Source organism: Salmo salar, chromosome 01 (assembly GCF_965601325.2).
Source record: "Salmo salar chromosome 01, fSalSal1, whole genome shotgun sequence".
Lineage (NCBI taxonomy): Eukaryota > Metazoa > Chordata > Actinopteri > Salmoniformes > Salmonidae > Salmo > Salmo salar.
Window position 1 is genome coordinate 144837245 of NC_138291.1, and position 16102 is coordinate 144853346.

General features: G+C 41.8%; 1 protein-coding gene across 1 annotated transcript; it reads right to left on the reverse strand.

Moving 5' to 3' along the window:
- Positions 1 to 11731: 11731 nt before the first annotated feature.
- On the reverse strand, positions 11732 to 13376 carry LOC100196153 (heat shock protein, alpha-crystallin-related, 1). Its single transcript, NM_001141182.1, is given in 3 exon segments — positions 11732 to 12470; positions 12727 to 12790; positions 12908 to 13376. Coding segments are annotated over 3 exon segments (627 nt in total). The 5' UTR covers positions 13311 to 13376; the 3' UTR covers positions 11732 to 12310.
- Between the last annotated feature and the right edge of the window lie 2726 nt (positions 13377 to 16102).

Genomic DNA, 16102 nt, shown 5'->3' on the forward strand with positions numbered 1-16102 from the left:
GGGTTCCATAGCCGCAGGCAGAACAGTTGAAACTGGAGCAGCAGCACGGCCAGGTGGACTGGGGACAGCAAGGAGTCATCATGCCAGGTAGTCCTGAGGCATGGTCCTAGGGCTCAAGTCCTCCGAGAGAAAGAAAGAAAGAGAGAAAGAGAGAATTAGAGAGAGCATATTTAAATTCCCACAGGACACCGGATAAGACAAGAGAAATACTCCAGATGTAACAGACTGACCCTAGCCCCCCGACACATAAACTACTGCAGCATAAATACTGGAGGCTGTAACAGGAGGGATCAGAAGACACTGTGGCCCCATCCGATGATACCCCCGGACAGGGCCAAACAGGCAGGATATTACCCCACCCACTTTGCCAAAGCACAGCCCCCACACCACTAGAGGGATGTCACCAACCACCAACTTACCGTCCTAAGACGGTCAACTGCAGTAGAGCTAAGAACCAAGCAAACAGTCCTCTAATTCTCTATCTAAATGGGTAACCTTTTACTATGTCAGAATAAGGTATGCTCCTGAAAAAGCCCATGATAGGAACTGCAAGGGGAACCGTATGTGGTCACCTAGCTATCTTAAGATGAATGCACTAATTAAATGTAAGTCACTCTGGAAAAGAGCGTCTGCTAAATGACTGAAATGTAAAATGTCATCCTTACCTCAAACACTATTTATTTTAACTGTCATGTTCATGGTTGTGTTCCCTGACCAGACCTTTAGATCTTCTTTAAGTCAGTCCTTTCCTCTTCCACGCCTATAACTTGTTACCTGACATCAGGCGTGAGCTTATTCAACTACCTCTGAAGAAGCTGCCACACTGCTGGTAATACTTTCTATGACCTATATGTTTAACAGAGTCCAATACTTTAATATTGTGAAATATTAAATATAAAACATTTGCATGAATAGCCTGGGCAAGCTTAGTCAAAAATGTACAGTTTTTCTTTCTTTTTACTATTTTCTACATTGTGGAATAGTAGTGAAGACATCAAAACTATGAAATAACACATATGGAATCATGTAGTAACCCAAAAAGTGTTAAACAAATCAAAATATAATTAATATTTGAGATTCTTCAAAGTAGCCACCCTTTGCCTTGATGACAGCTTTGCACACTCTTAAGTGTTGTTTACATTGTTCCAAACGGTCAGAAAAATTATATTGTAATCTGACAGCACCTGTTCGGCACACATAATGTGCACGCAGTGCTTGCTCTTTAACTTATTTTTCTTGATCTCCAGTATTTTCCACAACTAGTTAAATGTATTCCACACATCTGACTTCCCCGTTACCGCCTGGGCAACCAGTAAGCATTCCCCCGTTTCTCGTATATTTGTCACGTCCTCTGCATCCATTTTGCTGTCACGTGTTATGGTGTTCAGAGTTTGTTATAACCAATTTATTGATGTGATTATGATAGGCTATAGGTCAGGCCCTATTGGTCACGTGTATGTGATGCATACATGTTTCACATAAAGAGAGCAAGGGTTGAGGGAATTGGGAATGTTTTTCCTGAACAAATCAGGGATTTCGGTAACGGAACTTTTCCGTCATAAATGGCTGTAATTATGTTGCATCTTCAGCAACACGAACAGCGCGATAAATACTGTTGATGTTCTGTGGTGGTCACTGCAGCAAAGAGAGACAACGGGTGCTAGTCACACCGTCACCAGCTGTAAAAACAAAATACGCGGCGCAGCAAGTCGAACTCCCTCTAGTCATTTGTGTGTCTTAATTATTTAATCAAACAGTGCGCTTAAAGCATCAGACAAGCTCAGTACCTATAGTTGATTTGATTAAAACACATAGGATGTGTCTATATATGGGAAAGAAACACGACTCTCAGTCGACCAATAATTTTTTCTTTGGGGACAGCCCTAATACAAAGTATATGTTATGGCATGGGGTGCATTTTCCTGGCATGGTTTAGGTCCACTTGTAAAATCTATGCCAAGGCGCATTGAAGCTGTTCACCCCTTTATGACACTTTATGTTGGTGGTTCTTTTATTTGGCAGTTAACCTGTATGTGCTTGTGATAAAACTTAATCCACAGTTATTTTTTAGAAAATAACTGTGGATTAGCAGCTGGAGTAACAAAAGTTTGTTACTAGCACAGGGGCAGGCAAAACAACAGGTCAAGGGCAGGCAGAGGTCAGTAATCCAGATAGGGTGCAAAAGGTCCAGAACGGCAAGCAGACTCAGGGTCAGAGCAGGCAGGGGTCAATAATCCAGTGTGGTGTGGCAAGGTACAGAACGGCAGACAGGCTCAGGGTCAGGGCAGGCAGAATTGTCAAAACCGGGAAAAACTAGAAAACAGTAACTAGAACAGACAGGACTAAGGGGGAAAATGCTGGTAGGTTTCTCGAAAACAAAACGAACTGGCAACAAACAAACAGAGAACACAGGTATAAATGCACTGGGGATAATGGGGAAGATTGGCAACACCTGGAGGGAGGTGGAGGCAAGCACAAAGACAGGTGAAACAGATCAGGGTGTGACATATATAATATATACTGTATATATTTCCTTATACAGATGAAGTCGGAAGTTTTCATACACTTAGGTTGGAGTCATTAAAACTTGCTTTTTAACCACTCCACAAATTTCTTTTTAACAAACTATAGTTTTGGCAAGTCTACAAACTATAGTTTAGGACATCTACTTTGTGCATGACACAAGTAATTTTTCCAACAATTGTTTACATACAGATTATTTCACTTATAATTCACTGTATCACATTCCAGTGGGTCAGATGTTTACAAACACTAAGTTGACTGTGCCTTTAAACAGCTTGGAAAATTCCAGAAAATGAAGCTTCTGATAGGCTAATTGACATCATTTGAGTCAACTGGAGGTGTAACTGTGGATGTTTTTCAAGGCCTACCTTCAAATCATATCAAATCGAATCAAATGTATTTATATAGCCCTTCTTACATCAGCTGATATATCAAAGTGCTATACAGAAACCCAGCCTAAAACCTCTAACAGCAAACAATGCAGGTGTAGAAGCATGGTGGCTAGGAAAAACTCCCTAGGAAGGCCAAAACATCGGAAGAAACCTAGAGAGGAACCAGGCTATGAGGGGTGTCCAGTCCTCTTCTGGCTGTGCCAGGTGGAGATTATAACAGAACATGGCAAAGATGTTCAAATGTTCATAAATGACCAGCATGATCAAATAATAGTAATCACAGTGAACAGGTCAGGGTTCCATAGCCGCAGGCAGAACAGTTGAAACTGGAGCAGCAGCACGGCCAGGTGGACAGGGGACAACAAGGAGTCATCATGCCAGGTAGTCCTGAGGCATGGTCCTAGGGCTCAGGTCCTCCGAGAGAGAAAAAGAAAGAAAGAAAAAAAAAGAGAGAATTAGAGAATTAGAGAGAGCATACTTAAGTTCACACAGGACACCGGATAAGACAGGAGAAATACTCCAGATATAACAGACTGACCCTAGCCCCCCGACACATAAACTGCTGCAGCAGAAATACTGGAGGCTGAGACAGGAGGGGTCAGGAGACACTGTGGCCCCATCCGATGATACCCCCGGACAGGGCCAAACAGGCAGGATATAACCCCAACCACTTTGCCAAAGCACAGCCCCCACACCACTAGAGGGATATCTTCAACCACCAACTTACCATCCTGAGACAAGGCCGAGTATAGCCCACAAAGATCTCCGCCACGGCACAACCCAAGGGGGGGGCGCCAACCCAGACAGGAAGACCACGTCAGTGACTCAACCCACTCAAGTGACGCACCCTTCCTAGGGACAGCATGGAAGAGCACCAGTAAGCCAGTGACTCAGCCCCTGTAATAGGGTTAGAGGCAGAGAATCCCAGTGGAGAGAGGGGAACCGGCCAGGCAGAGACAGCAAGGGCAAGACAGCAAAACTCTGTGCCTCTTTGCTTGACATCATGGGAAAATCAAAAGAAATCAGCCAAGACCTCAGAAAACAATTGCAGACCTCTTCAAGTCTGATTCATCCATGGGAGCAATTTCCAAATGCCTGAAGGTACCACGTTCATCTGTACAAACAATAGTACGCAAGTATAAACACCATGGGACCACCCAGCCGTCATACCGCTCAGGAAGGAGACGCGTTCTGTCTTCTTGAGATAAACATACTTTGGTGTGAAAAGTGCATATCAATCCCAGAACAACAGCAAATGACCTTCTGAAGATGCTGGAGGAAACGGATACAAAATGATCTATATCCACAGTAAAACGAGTCCTATATCAACATAACCTCTAAGGCCGCTCAGCAAGGAAGAAGCCACTGCTCTAAAACTGCCATAAAAAAGCCAGACTACGGATTGCAACTGCACATGGGGACAAAGATCGTACTTTTTGGAAAAATGTCCTCTGGTCTGATGAAACAAAATAGAACTGTTTGGCCGTAATGACCATTGTTATGTTTGGAGGGAAAAGGGGGACGCTTGCAAGCCGAAGAACACCTTCCCAACCGTGAAGCACATGGGTGGCAGCATCATGTTGTGGAGGTGCTTTGCTGCAGGAGGGACTGGTGCACTTCACAAAATAGATGGCATCATGAGGCAGGGAAATAATGTGGATATATTGAAGCAACATCTCAAGACATCAGGAAGAGAAAGCTTGGTCGCAAATGGGTCTTCCAAATGGTCAATGACCCCAAGCATACTTCCAAAGTTGTGGCAAAATAGCAGGACAACGAAGTCAAGGTATTGGAGTGTCCATCACAAAGCCCTGACATCAATCCTATAGAAGATTTGTGGGCAGAACTGAAAAAGCGTGTGCGAGCAAGGAGGCCTACAAACCTGACTCAGTTACACCAGCTCTGTCAGGAGGAATGGGCCAAAATTCATCCAACTTATTGTGGGAAGCTTGTGGAAGGCTACCTGAAACGTTGGACCCAAGTTAAACAATTTAAAGGCAATGCTACCAAATACTAATTGAGTCTATGTAAACTTCTGACCCACTGGGAATGTGATAAAAGAAATAAAAGCTGAAATAAATCATTCTCTCTACTATTATCCTGACATTTCACATTCTATAAATAAAGTGGTGATCCTAACTGACCTAAGACAGGGAATTGTTACTCTGATTAAATGTCAGGAATTGTGAAAACTGAGTTAAATGTATTTGTCTAAGGTGTATGTAATCTTCTGACTTCAACTGTATATACTGTATATTTGTTTTACTTTGTTTTTTTGCTGCCTCTTGGGCCCCCCCACGGGCCTGGGCCCAGGGCCTTCAGCCCCGGTAAGCCCATGCATTAATCCGACCCTGACAATACTGATACTAGAAGCATAACTTCTTCATTTTTTGACATCATTGGCCTACCTAACATTTATTTATAATAACTCTTACTTTATTAATGCATCCACATCGCCAATTGTCTTCATTTGGGGTGCATTTGTTTCGCTAATCTCATGCTATTTTACACCTTTTGCCATGAGGCTGAGAGAATTCTTGCTGTTTTAGAGTGAAATATTTGTAATTTTTATTTGTGTTTACTATTTCTTATTTCTTTTGGAAATAGATTAGACCTGAGACATTTTAAATAACTGTAACTAGCATAAGTGTGTATTAGCATCAGTGCATACTTTAGTCTAATCATACAGCTATCAACATAAAATTATAGCCTCAAATCAAATCAAATCAAAGTTTATTTGTCACGTGCTCCGAATACAGCAGGTGTAGACCTTTCAGTAAAATGCTTACTTACAGGCTCTAACCAATAGTGCAAAAAAGGTGTTAGGTGAACAATAGGTAAGTAAAGAAATAAAACAACAGTAAAAAGACAGGCTATATACAGTAGCGAGGCTATAAAAGTAGCGAGGCTACATACTGACACCGGTTAGTCAGGCTGATTGAGGTAGTATGTACATGTAGATATGGTTAAAGTGATTATGCATATATGATGGACAGAGAGTAGCAGTAGCGTAAAAGAGGGGTTGGCGAGTGGTGGGTGGAAGGACAAAATGCAAATAGCCCAGTTAGCCAATGTGCGGGAGCACTGGTTGGTCGGCCCAATTGAGGTAGTATGTACATGAATGTATAGTTAAAGTGACTATGCATATATGATAAATAGAGAGTAGCAGCAGCGTAAAAGGAGGGCTTGGGGGGGTTGGGGGGGAACACAATGCAAATAGTCCAGGTAGCCATTTGATTACCTGTACAGGAGTCTAATGGCCTGGGGGTAAAAACTGTTGAGAAGCCTTTTTGTCCTAGACTTGGCACTCCGGTGCCGCTTGCCATGCGGTAGTAGAGAGAACAGTCTATGATTGGGGTGGCTGGGGTCTTTGACAATTTGTAGGGGATTCCTCTGACACTGCCTGGTGTAGAGGTCCTGGAAGGCAGGCAGCTTAGTGTTTCATGTCATCACACACCAAACTATTTCTGTGACACTAGTGGAAAATCTCATGGGACATGCAACAGAATATAATTTGCCAACCTGGTCGCAGAGCATTTCGTATTATTATGTGTGTAAATCTGAGATACTCCATGTAGCATGATATGTTTATGTTTCATTTCGTATGGTACAGTATGTGTCACGCCTGCTCCTGCTCCCCTCTCTGGCACTCGAGGTCACCAGACTGCTTATCATCACGCACACCTGTCACCATCGTTACGCACATCAGCGCTTCATTGGACTCACCAGGACTCTATCACGTTATTAATTACCTCCCTTATATCTGTCACTTTCTCAGTTTCTTTCCTGAGTCAGCATTAATGTCATTGTGTCCCTTGTCCAGATGCTGTTCATGTTTTGTTTCCTGTCTGTTTATTCATAAAATATTCACTCCCTGTACTTGCTTCTTGTGTCCCAGCATCTGTCCTTACAATATGTAATAATTTGTGGATGTCCATCACCCATTTCGTATGATGTGTTACGAATTACAATTCGTATTACGTATATGTTCCGAATTTGCTAAACGTATGATATGTTACGAATTCTAGCTAGGTGGCTAACATTAGCTAGCTGGCTATTGTTAGCTAGGCTTGCGGTTAGGGGTTAGGTTTAAGGATACGGTTATGTTTAGGAGTTAGGTTAAATGGTTAAGGTTAGGGGAATGTTTAGCTAAAAGAGTTAGGGTTAGGGGAAGGGTTAGCTAAAAGGGTTAAGGTTAGGGTTAGGAGAAGGGTTAGCTAACATGCTAAGTAGTTGCAAAGTAGCTAAAAAGTACTAAGTAGTTGAAACCTTTGAGTTGCTAAACGTTCACTACGCTCACTCATCCACCGTGACCAACCACCCTACTTCAGTTTTGGCTTAGGTAACCAACTATCTCATGTAACCATATGTTTACTATGTTACATCTAGTGTATGAGACCAGGCTGTATTTGCAGGTGTCAATGTTGGATCTCTGTTGCCGTGTTCTTTGCCTTAAAAAAAACAAGCCATATAATAAGACAGAAATGTCTTTCAAATATAACTTTACTAAAGAATTAATGTTTGTAGTGGTTCTTAGGTCTACGTAAGCTATGTAAAATATTGTAACCTATAATATTGTCAATTTAACTAGAACTAATTCCGTAAGAAAAACAGTTTATTCCTGCCTGGTCAAAGTGTGCTGTTAATTTAGTTGTCAACCCTTCCTTACTTGCTGAGCTTTATCCTTACATTATATACCCAACATCACTCATCTGCCACATTAGTCCTTTGTTTTTGGCAGCCCTCATTGTCCATGATGAAAACCCCTGTCAGGAACACTGGCCTGGGTATTTAAATGTTATAACTTCTCATTAAACCGTAATCAGCAAGCTTCTCTCATTTCAAATCCCAAACCAAGGAACACTATAACTCCCAGACCAGGAAACTAGGTCAAGGTCTATCTAATTTAAATCACTTATGCACACATGATACTGTATATCAAGCCCAACGGATGCCTTGTGGCATTACATAAGTCATGTTAAGAAATCAAGGAGTGACTGGAAATCTTACAGATTGTGGCTTGCACAGATGTATTCATTCAATTGAGGAAAGCATGCCTCACTGTCAACCATATTTGGCCTTTCCCATTTGAATATCATGCTAACACATTTTGCCACATACTGTGGATAGAAAAGTATGATGGGTGGGGTAAATGACTAGCTTATTTAGTTCTGTAACTGATAAGATCTTGAACTTTCTACTGCAAGGGATCAGTTATATATCTGTGAGACATGAGGGTTAGAATTTAGAGCGGGTAACACAAGGCAACCCATGCCTCTGATATTTACTGCTTTGCCAGTAGTGCAGCACCAAATGCCAACACCATCAGCCCCACTTAAAACATCTCTCACACCACAACTCTAAAAGGTAGCATGGACATTTAAATCATTTGATATAAGTTTTATTGACTGGGATCACAGTAAGGTAAGTAATTGAAAGTTGGGTTACCCTGGCTTTAGTCCATCAAAAGAGGCCTGCATTTTTCTACTTACAGTAACTTGACACTGGGGAAATCACCAGGAAAATCAGCTGCACAACATGTCCAAAAGGATATGTATTTTTGTTTAATAAAACATGTGCTTGCATACATATGTTTATAACAAGTGCAGTAAGCCTAGTCTTGTCTAGCAGAGAGAATGTACATATTTATTTTCATTCATAATATAGGCCCAATGCAAGTTATTATCAAATCAAATCAAGCTTTATTTATACAGCACATTTCAGACAGGAACACAATGTAATTCATAGCAACAAAGTAATAAAAACAATGAAAATAAAAACTGAAATATTTACTACACAACAAACATAAGACGATAAAAAATGAAAGAATGACAATAAGAAACTGAACGACTAAAAAGCACCCTAAGGAAAAGCAAGCTAAAAAGGTATGTTTTAAGATCTCTTTTAAAAATGTCCATAGTTTTGCTTTGGGACTGTTAAAGGCCAGTGCCAGAATACCTGAGGGACTGTCACACCCTGACCGGAGAGAGAAGGTTTATTTCTCTATGTTGTTAGGTCAGGGTGTGGGGTAGGCATTCTATGGTTTATATTTCTAAGTTTTGGCCAGGTATGGTTTCCAATCAGAGGCAGCTACCTATCGTTGTCTCTGATTGGGAACCATACTTAGGCAGCCCTTTTCCCTCCTTGAGTTGTGGGATCTTATTTTTGTACTGCTGTGTAAAGCCTGCAAGACGTGACGGTTGTGTTCCATTGTTTATTATTTTGTTTAAGTGTTCAGAGTTCAAATAAATATCAAGATGAACACATACCACGCTGCACCTTGGTCTACTCCTTTTGACGATCGTTACAGGGACCTACTGGGCACATAACTTTAAAAGCATGTCTGGCATCTATTGGGGTGCACAATCATGGATTGATTTACAACCAATAGAATAATCTGAAAATTAATTCTAAAACTCACAGGCAGCCAGTGCAGAGAGCTTAAAACCAGTGTAATGTGTGCTCTCCGTCTAGTCTTGGTCAGTACCCGTGCTGCAGCATTCTGTATGTTTTGCAGTTGACCAATGGCTTTCTTAAGTAGACCAGACAGGAGAGCATTACAGTAGTCAAGCTTGCTTGTAATAAAAGCATGGATGATTCTCTCTGTATCATCCTGAGAGAGAAACGGCCGCACCTTGGCAATGTTCCAAAAGTCTTATGGATTCTTACACTGCCAGAAATAGTCAGTCATATTTGGAAAAAATAACTATTGCAAACATGATATTCAACTGACACAGAATGCACTCCTGTGGCTTCCAGTGGTTTATGGGTGTTAATCCCTATTTGTTGATTTCACTGCACATTCTATCAGCCCCTATTGGGCTAAAGGCACTATGAATAGTTTCCTTTGATACAACAAACATAGGATTGTCTGGGTCAAGCCCCACTCCTCTTCTGCTCTTCTGGACACAAGTCCGGGGGTATCATCGGATGGGGCCACAGTGTCTTCTGATCCCTCCTGTCTCAGCCTCCAGTATTTATGCTGCAGTAGTTTATGTGTCGGGGGGCTAGGGTCAGTCTGTTACATCTGGAGTATTTCTCTTGTCTTATCCGGTGTCCTGTGTGTATTTAAATATGCTCTCTCTAATTCTCTCTTTCTGTCTTTCTCTCGGAGGACCTGAGCCCTAGGACCATGCCTCAGGACTACCTGGTATGATGACTCCTTGCTGTCCCCAGTCCACCTGGCCGTGCTGCTGCTCCAGTTTCAACTGTTCTGCCTGCGGCTATGGAACCCTGACCTGTTCACCGGACGTGCTTGTTGCACCCTCGACAACTACTATGATTATTATTATTTGACCATGCTGGTCATTTATGAACATTTTAACATTTTAACATTTTGACCATGTTCTGTTTTAATATCCACCCTGCACAGCCAGAAGAGGACTGGCCACCCCTCATAGCCTGGTTCCTCTCTAGGTTTCTTCCTAGGTTTTTGGCCTTTCTAGGGAGTTTTTCCTAGGGAGTTTTTCCTAGCCACCGTGCTTCTTTCACATGCTTTGCTTGCTGTTTGGGGTTTTAGGCTGGGTTTCTGTACAGCACTTTGAGAATATCAGCTGATGTACGAAGGGCTATATAAAAATAAATTTGATTTGATTTGATTTGAAGTCTTGTAGCCATACATCGTTTTCTTTCTTCCAGTACCTGAGGTAAATCGTCACATTTACATTAGGCCTAATGTATAGAACCACAATTAACATGTGACTTAAGTGGGCCAGTGTCTATGATAACTGACATCAAAGGCAGAAAAAGTATCTGTGTCACCTTGCTTTGGGTGAAGTCGTCACATTCCCTAAGTGTAAGTACTAAACCATTTATCTGCACTTCAGGTTCTTCTGAATTGCAGTGATATCAGACAACAGAACATTACATGACAGGCCAATGACAGGATGTGACACCTAGTACAAGTACAGGACAGATTACATTTAAATATTTTGGTTTGCAGACCACTGTAGAACTGTCATGTCAAAATTCTGAGAGTAGATCACTTGCATTGTCTTTAACATTAATTCATTAATGCAATAGATTTTTTTTATGGTGTCATAATCAACACATTTAACAGCCTCAGCCGAAATCGGAGGTTTTACAGTACCATAAGATGTTTTTAGGCTGGAGGTATCCATCGATGTTTCTCACTGTCTCTACTGACCAAACGCTGTTTATGTGATTTGTCACAGTGTACCAGCTGAGAGGGTTTCAACTCCTGTTAGTGAACGACTGAACGTTGTAGCCTCTGACATGGGTCAACACGCCCACACCAATGAATATAAGATCTTGGAGCACACATCAAGCACAAGTATATCTCTAATGTATTTAAACAGAGTTCTTAGCATAAAACTGTCACACTTGACAGTGGTCCCGTGTGGCTCAGTTGGTAGAGCATGGTGTTTGCAACGCCAGGGTTGTGGGTTTGATTCCCACGGGGGACCAGTACGGGAAAGAAATGTATGCATTCACTACTGTAAGTCGCTCTGGATAAGAGCGTCTGCTGAATGACTAAAAATGTAAAAAAAAAAAAAAAAGGTAAATGTTAAGGCAAATGCAGGGCAACAGTGCCACCATCAGGAACATTTGCCAAGTCCTTTTCGGTCAAGTAGGCAAGAGTTTGAGGGAAATGAGAGAAGAGAATGGGGGGGGAAGGACCCACACCCTAGCGTTGTACTTACCTTTCTTACCTTTCTAACGCTTGTCTGCTTTATTGAGGAAGTTTGCTTACTTTGACTTATGTGGTCGTTGTCCCTAGTGCATTCCGTTAGGGAATGCAATAACAGGAAGTTGCTCTGGATAAGAGTGTCTGATAAATAACTAAACTGGAAATTACTTCACTTTATACTGTATTTACACAGTAGTTCTTTTGGTTTGACTCATTTAAAACGTTCTACTACTTCCAGGTCTAGTTTGAGAGTAAGGGTCCAGGCAGCAGTTCTAATACAAAGACAGACACCGCATACATAAGAGCCCCCAGCCCTCCTCAATATGTGTCATTTTGCCATGGATTGTTTATTGCTTTGGTTCAAAGGAGATTCAATTCATAGAAATAGATCACGTTGAAACATATGCTCTGCAGAACTAATCCAGCATTATTAGGCATAGTCATGTTGACTCCCAGATAATCTATCAGTTTACAAATGAGAAAGTACACTTCAACAGTCTTGATTTTTCAGTTTATCTTGGTTTTGCTAGTCTTTGCGGGAAATGATAGAAAAACATGCCACACATGTAGTTACAGTGAGAGTAAATAAAGTGATGGTGTTTCAATAGCAATAGAAGCCACTATGTTTGACATCTTAAATGACCAAGGCTTAATTCAAAAAATTGTTGTCAAAAGGTGTCAACGCCGACATCAGCTTTAAAGCTCTACCCCAAGCTTTACGTCTAATTGTAATGAATCACTGGAATCACTCTTTCCCCTCACACTCGTGCTTGATCTGAATGGGGATGACCATGTCACTGGGGAGGATGGTGCTGGTTGAGCCTGGGAGGGGTGCTTCTACCAAGAGAACCCCTTCCCCAGACAGAGATGAGCTGACGTGCTGCAAGTCCACACCAGGGGGCAGCCTTCAATAAACAAACAACAACAATCAGACAGGCAAAGACAGACAGGCAAAGACTTGTTTACTGTGATTCAATAGACTGCTTTTCATCTGTTTTTACAAATGTAATTAAACCGAGGGAAACGATTTAGAATGTCTTCCTATAGCAATCAACAGCAAAGACGTTCAATTCCACACATTATTTTTTGAGTTCTTACTTTCATTACCGTTATGTCTTTGTCATAGCATTGTGAGGGACTTTATTTTCTATTACAACTTACTTGTACTTTCTTGTAAAGCACCTTGAGACTGATCCATGTTCATCCTCCCTTTCTTCATGTTGACCTTAAAATAGAAGTTGAAGTAATTGAATAAGGAGCATGTCAAACCTTTTTAGTAACAATGAATGTTCAAACTGCCACCATATTCTGGTTTCTCAGATCAGAGAAATAATGTTAGTACCTGTAATCTCCAGGAAGCCCCCCTTGGTTTTGATTGATATCTCCTCTGGTGAGAAGTGATTGACATCCAGTGTGATCCTCCAGCTGTCCTGTCCTGTCCTGATCTCTGACACTCCTCCAGACAGTTGTCTCTGAAGTCTGGCTGAGGTCTGGGGTGCCACTGCGGCAGGGGGAGCAGTGCCGGGGGTGAAGAGGGGATGGCGTGTGTACCCTGGCCAGGATGATGATGCCAGTCTCCTCCTAGCCCAGTCTATCCAGCTCACATCGCCTGGATCCAGGAAAGGAGGGAGGCCAAAGTCCTGCTCCATGATCATGCGGCTAGGCTGTGTCCACTCACGGAAAGGATCCCAGTTTACATCTCGGCGGAAAAGAGGACGCGGTAATACCTTGTTGTGGTCAGCCATGACTTCGGAATGGCCTGAGAGTGGTACTAGGAGGGAAAAAACGGTTTCCTCTCTTGGTTTTCACCTGGCTAGCTAATGTAATTCAATCGTTGTCTAATTACAATGACTAAGTCAGGGTTAATGACTTACTCAACACACAAAAAGGCAGCAATATTTTCCCCCAAACAGTTCAGGAAGGCTGGCTCATAGTGGGAAGGACTGCCCTGGACAATCAGACTTTGTTCAGCTGTGGAGCATCACTCACACCCTTTATATACCCAGCTGATCCATTCGAGAACTTATCAAACAGTAAGTCTTATCCATGGCATGACAATGACTTGACTGGCATGGTTGGGGCAGTGGTGTTGCTCCTCTGTTGCCCTGGGACCTGGAGAGAATAAATCTTAAGTATGTGTATTTATAGCTCCAAGGCGTAAATGGCAAGTAGTTGGTGGATGACTCTGGGCGCAGCAACGATGGGGTTTATTCAGCGCTTGGCCTCTGCAGTCTTGTCACATACTGGTGCTCTTTGTCTTCTCCATAGTAATCGCACCGTACAGCTATGTGCAGGGACAGCATGTCCATTCAGCGCAGAAGCTGCTATGCAACTCGTCAGCTACTGTAGGAACGAGGGGGAAACTTTTAGTTCCAGCCCCAAACTCCAAAGCATGACTTTTCTGGTTACCCCACTGTCGGAGCCATGGTTTACTGACACCTAATAGGTTCTTTTGCAGTGACTTCAACTTCTACGTACATCTATGGGCATGTAACATTCACTTACATGTTGACACTGTTGCTCCTGCATCTGAGGGGAGTGATGGAGTTCTAATAGATAGACTGACGCAATAGAGAGGTAGTGAGGAATGTTGATATGAAGAGCCTGTAGGCCTTTCCTCTGGTTTGCCCTGCTTTACCCCTGGGTGTGACTCTCTGTCCCCTCACTCACTGTCAGAGGGGAATTAATCTAATAAGCCTGCGCCAGCGTGTTTTAGGAGGGTCATGAAAGGGATTATCTACATAATGTCAACAACTCAGGCTCTCTCCATTCAACATTCAACAACTCCCTGGGGTGAAGGGGTGAAGTCCCACTTAGTTCTCTCTCTCTCTCTCTCTCTCTCTCTCTCTCTCTCTCCCATACGTAATTGGTAACTCTTATTTGTTAGCTTTAGAGTCCACTAACCATGTTTTCCAGGCCCCAATCCGTCTATCAGTCAAGGATGGAAACTAGAATTGGTGTACCCTCTATTGCAACAACCGGGCCAGTTGCTGTTGGAGAATTGTTTCGTTGCTGCAGTTTCGTAGTGTTTATATATTTGTGTATTGTCTTTCAGATATTAGTAATACAACATAACAACAATTGTATTCTACAGGTGGGGGATGAGAGGAGGTGGTGGTATACATAAATTCTCAAATAAAGGTGCTTTCATACTGCAATATGCTATTCACACGTTGGCCCTGTCCAAAATCGGGTTTTGCCTACTACTTACTAAAACTACATACTGTGTACTAATCTTACTACATGTTATTTTGAATGTACTGTTCAGTAAAAACGAATGCAGTAAGCAACAGATCAACATACTAGACTCACCCATCCTAAAAATGAATCATCTAATGCTTAATTGCATTGATTCCCGCCATTCGTTCATTATCAGTGGTTGTGAAACACAAGTGAGCCTGGAAAGACGATTCTATTCTTCAAAAGTGTGCAGTAAATTCTACTAAATGAAAAGCCGAAATTAGTATGACGTCCTGGCATTTAAAGCATACATGATTTTCGAAATTTCACATACTATATAACATTCTATTTTCGCAAAACTAAATTGCCTACTATTTAGAACGCAGGTATGAGTATTTGGACATTGATTGTACATTGGTTTTCAAAAACGAAATAATAGGAAATACAATAAATGAAATACAAATAAATGAAACAAAAAAAACGAGTTATGTAGTGGTGATGTGGTCAAATACAAAGACATTCACACATATTCATCTCATACGTCAACGTTGATCGCACTGGTCTCTCAAGTGAGGCCGCTCGGCTCTTCCCCCCGAGACACACTCCCACGGGTGAGCCCCTACCCCGGCTCCCAACTCAGATAGTGAAGACGTTAATAAATATATTTTTGTTGTCAGTTACACTTGGTGAAGGCTGGAGAAGAGAGCCGCACGATGATGGGTCCCCCGGAAGACCAATGCCCAGCACGTTGTCTGTAAAAAAAAGAAAGAAAAAAAAGAATAACAGATACATCAAAACGCTGGTGGTAGCTGGTGGTAGCAGTTTTCCAGTATAACCACATGGTGGACTACTACTGCACTTTAGTTGAGACTGTGGTACCGTAGTTGGGAAATGTGTGTCAATATTATGCCAGAGGGCTCAATTAATTACAGAGTAAATGGATTGTGAATGTGACATAAGTCATCTTAATCTTTACAGCTCAAACAAAGTCCAAAACCTATCTGTCATAAATCATTCAAACAATGAACCTCACACCTGACTCAGTCAGTACTGCAATACCATTTATTAGTGTGGTAGTGGAATGATTCTAAAATAATTCTTACATGCCAGCACATTCACATTTTGCATTACAGTTAGAAGTGCAAATATACAAGTCATTATGTACAGTACTGTTTTAACTCAACATTGTTGTGTTTTGCCATAGAGCTAGACAAATTATGGTGTTATTAACTTTACTTTCACTGTCAGCAGTAGAACAATTTAATATTTTTGCAACTCTGACCTTGAGACATAGTCATACCTGAGTCCTTGATGCAAAAGTAATGAAGTGGGTTACGTACAAACAGTTATGGAGTAT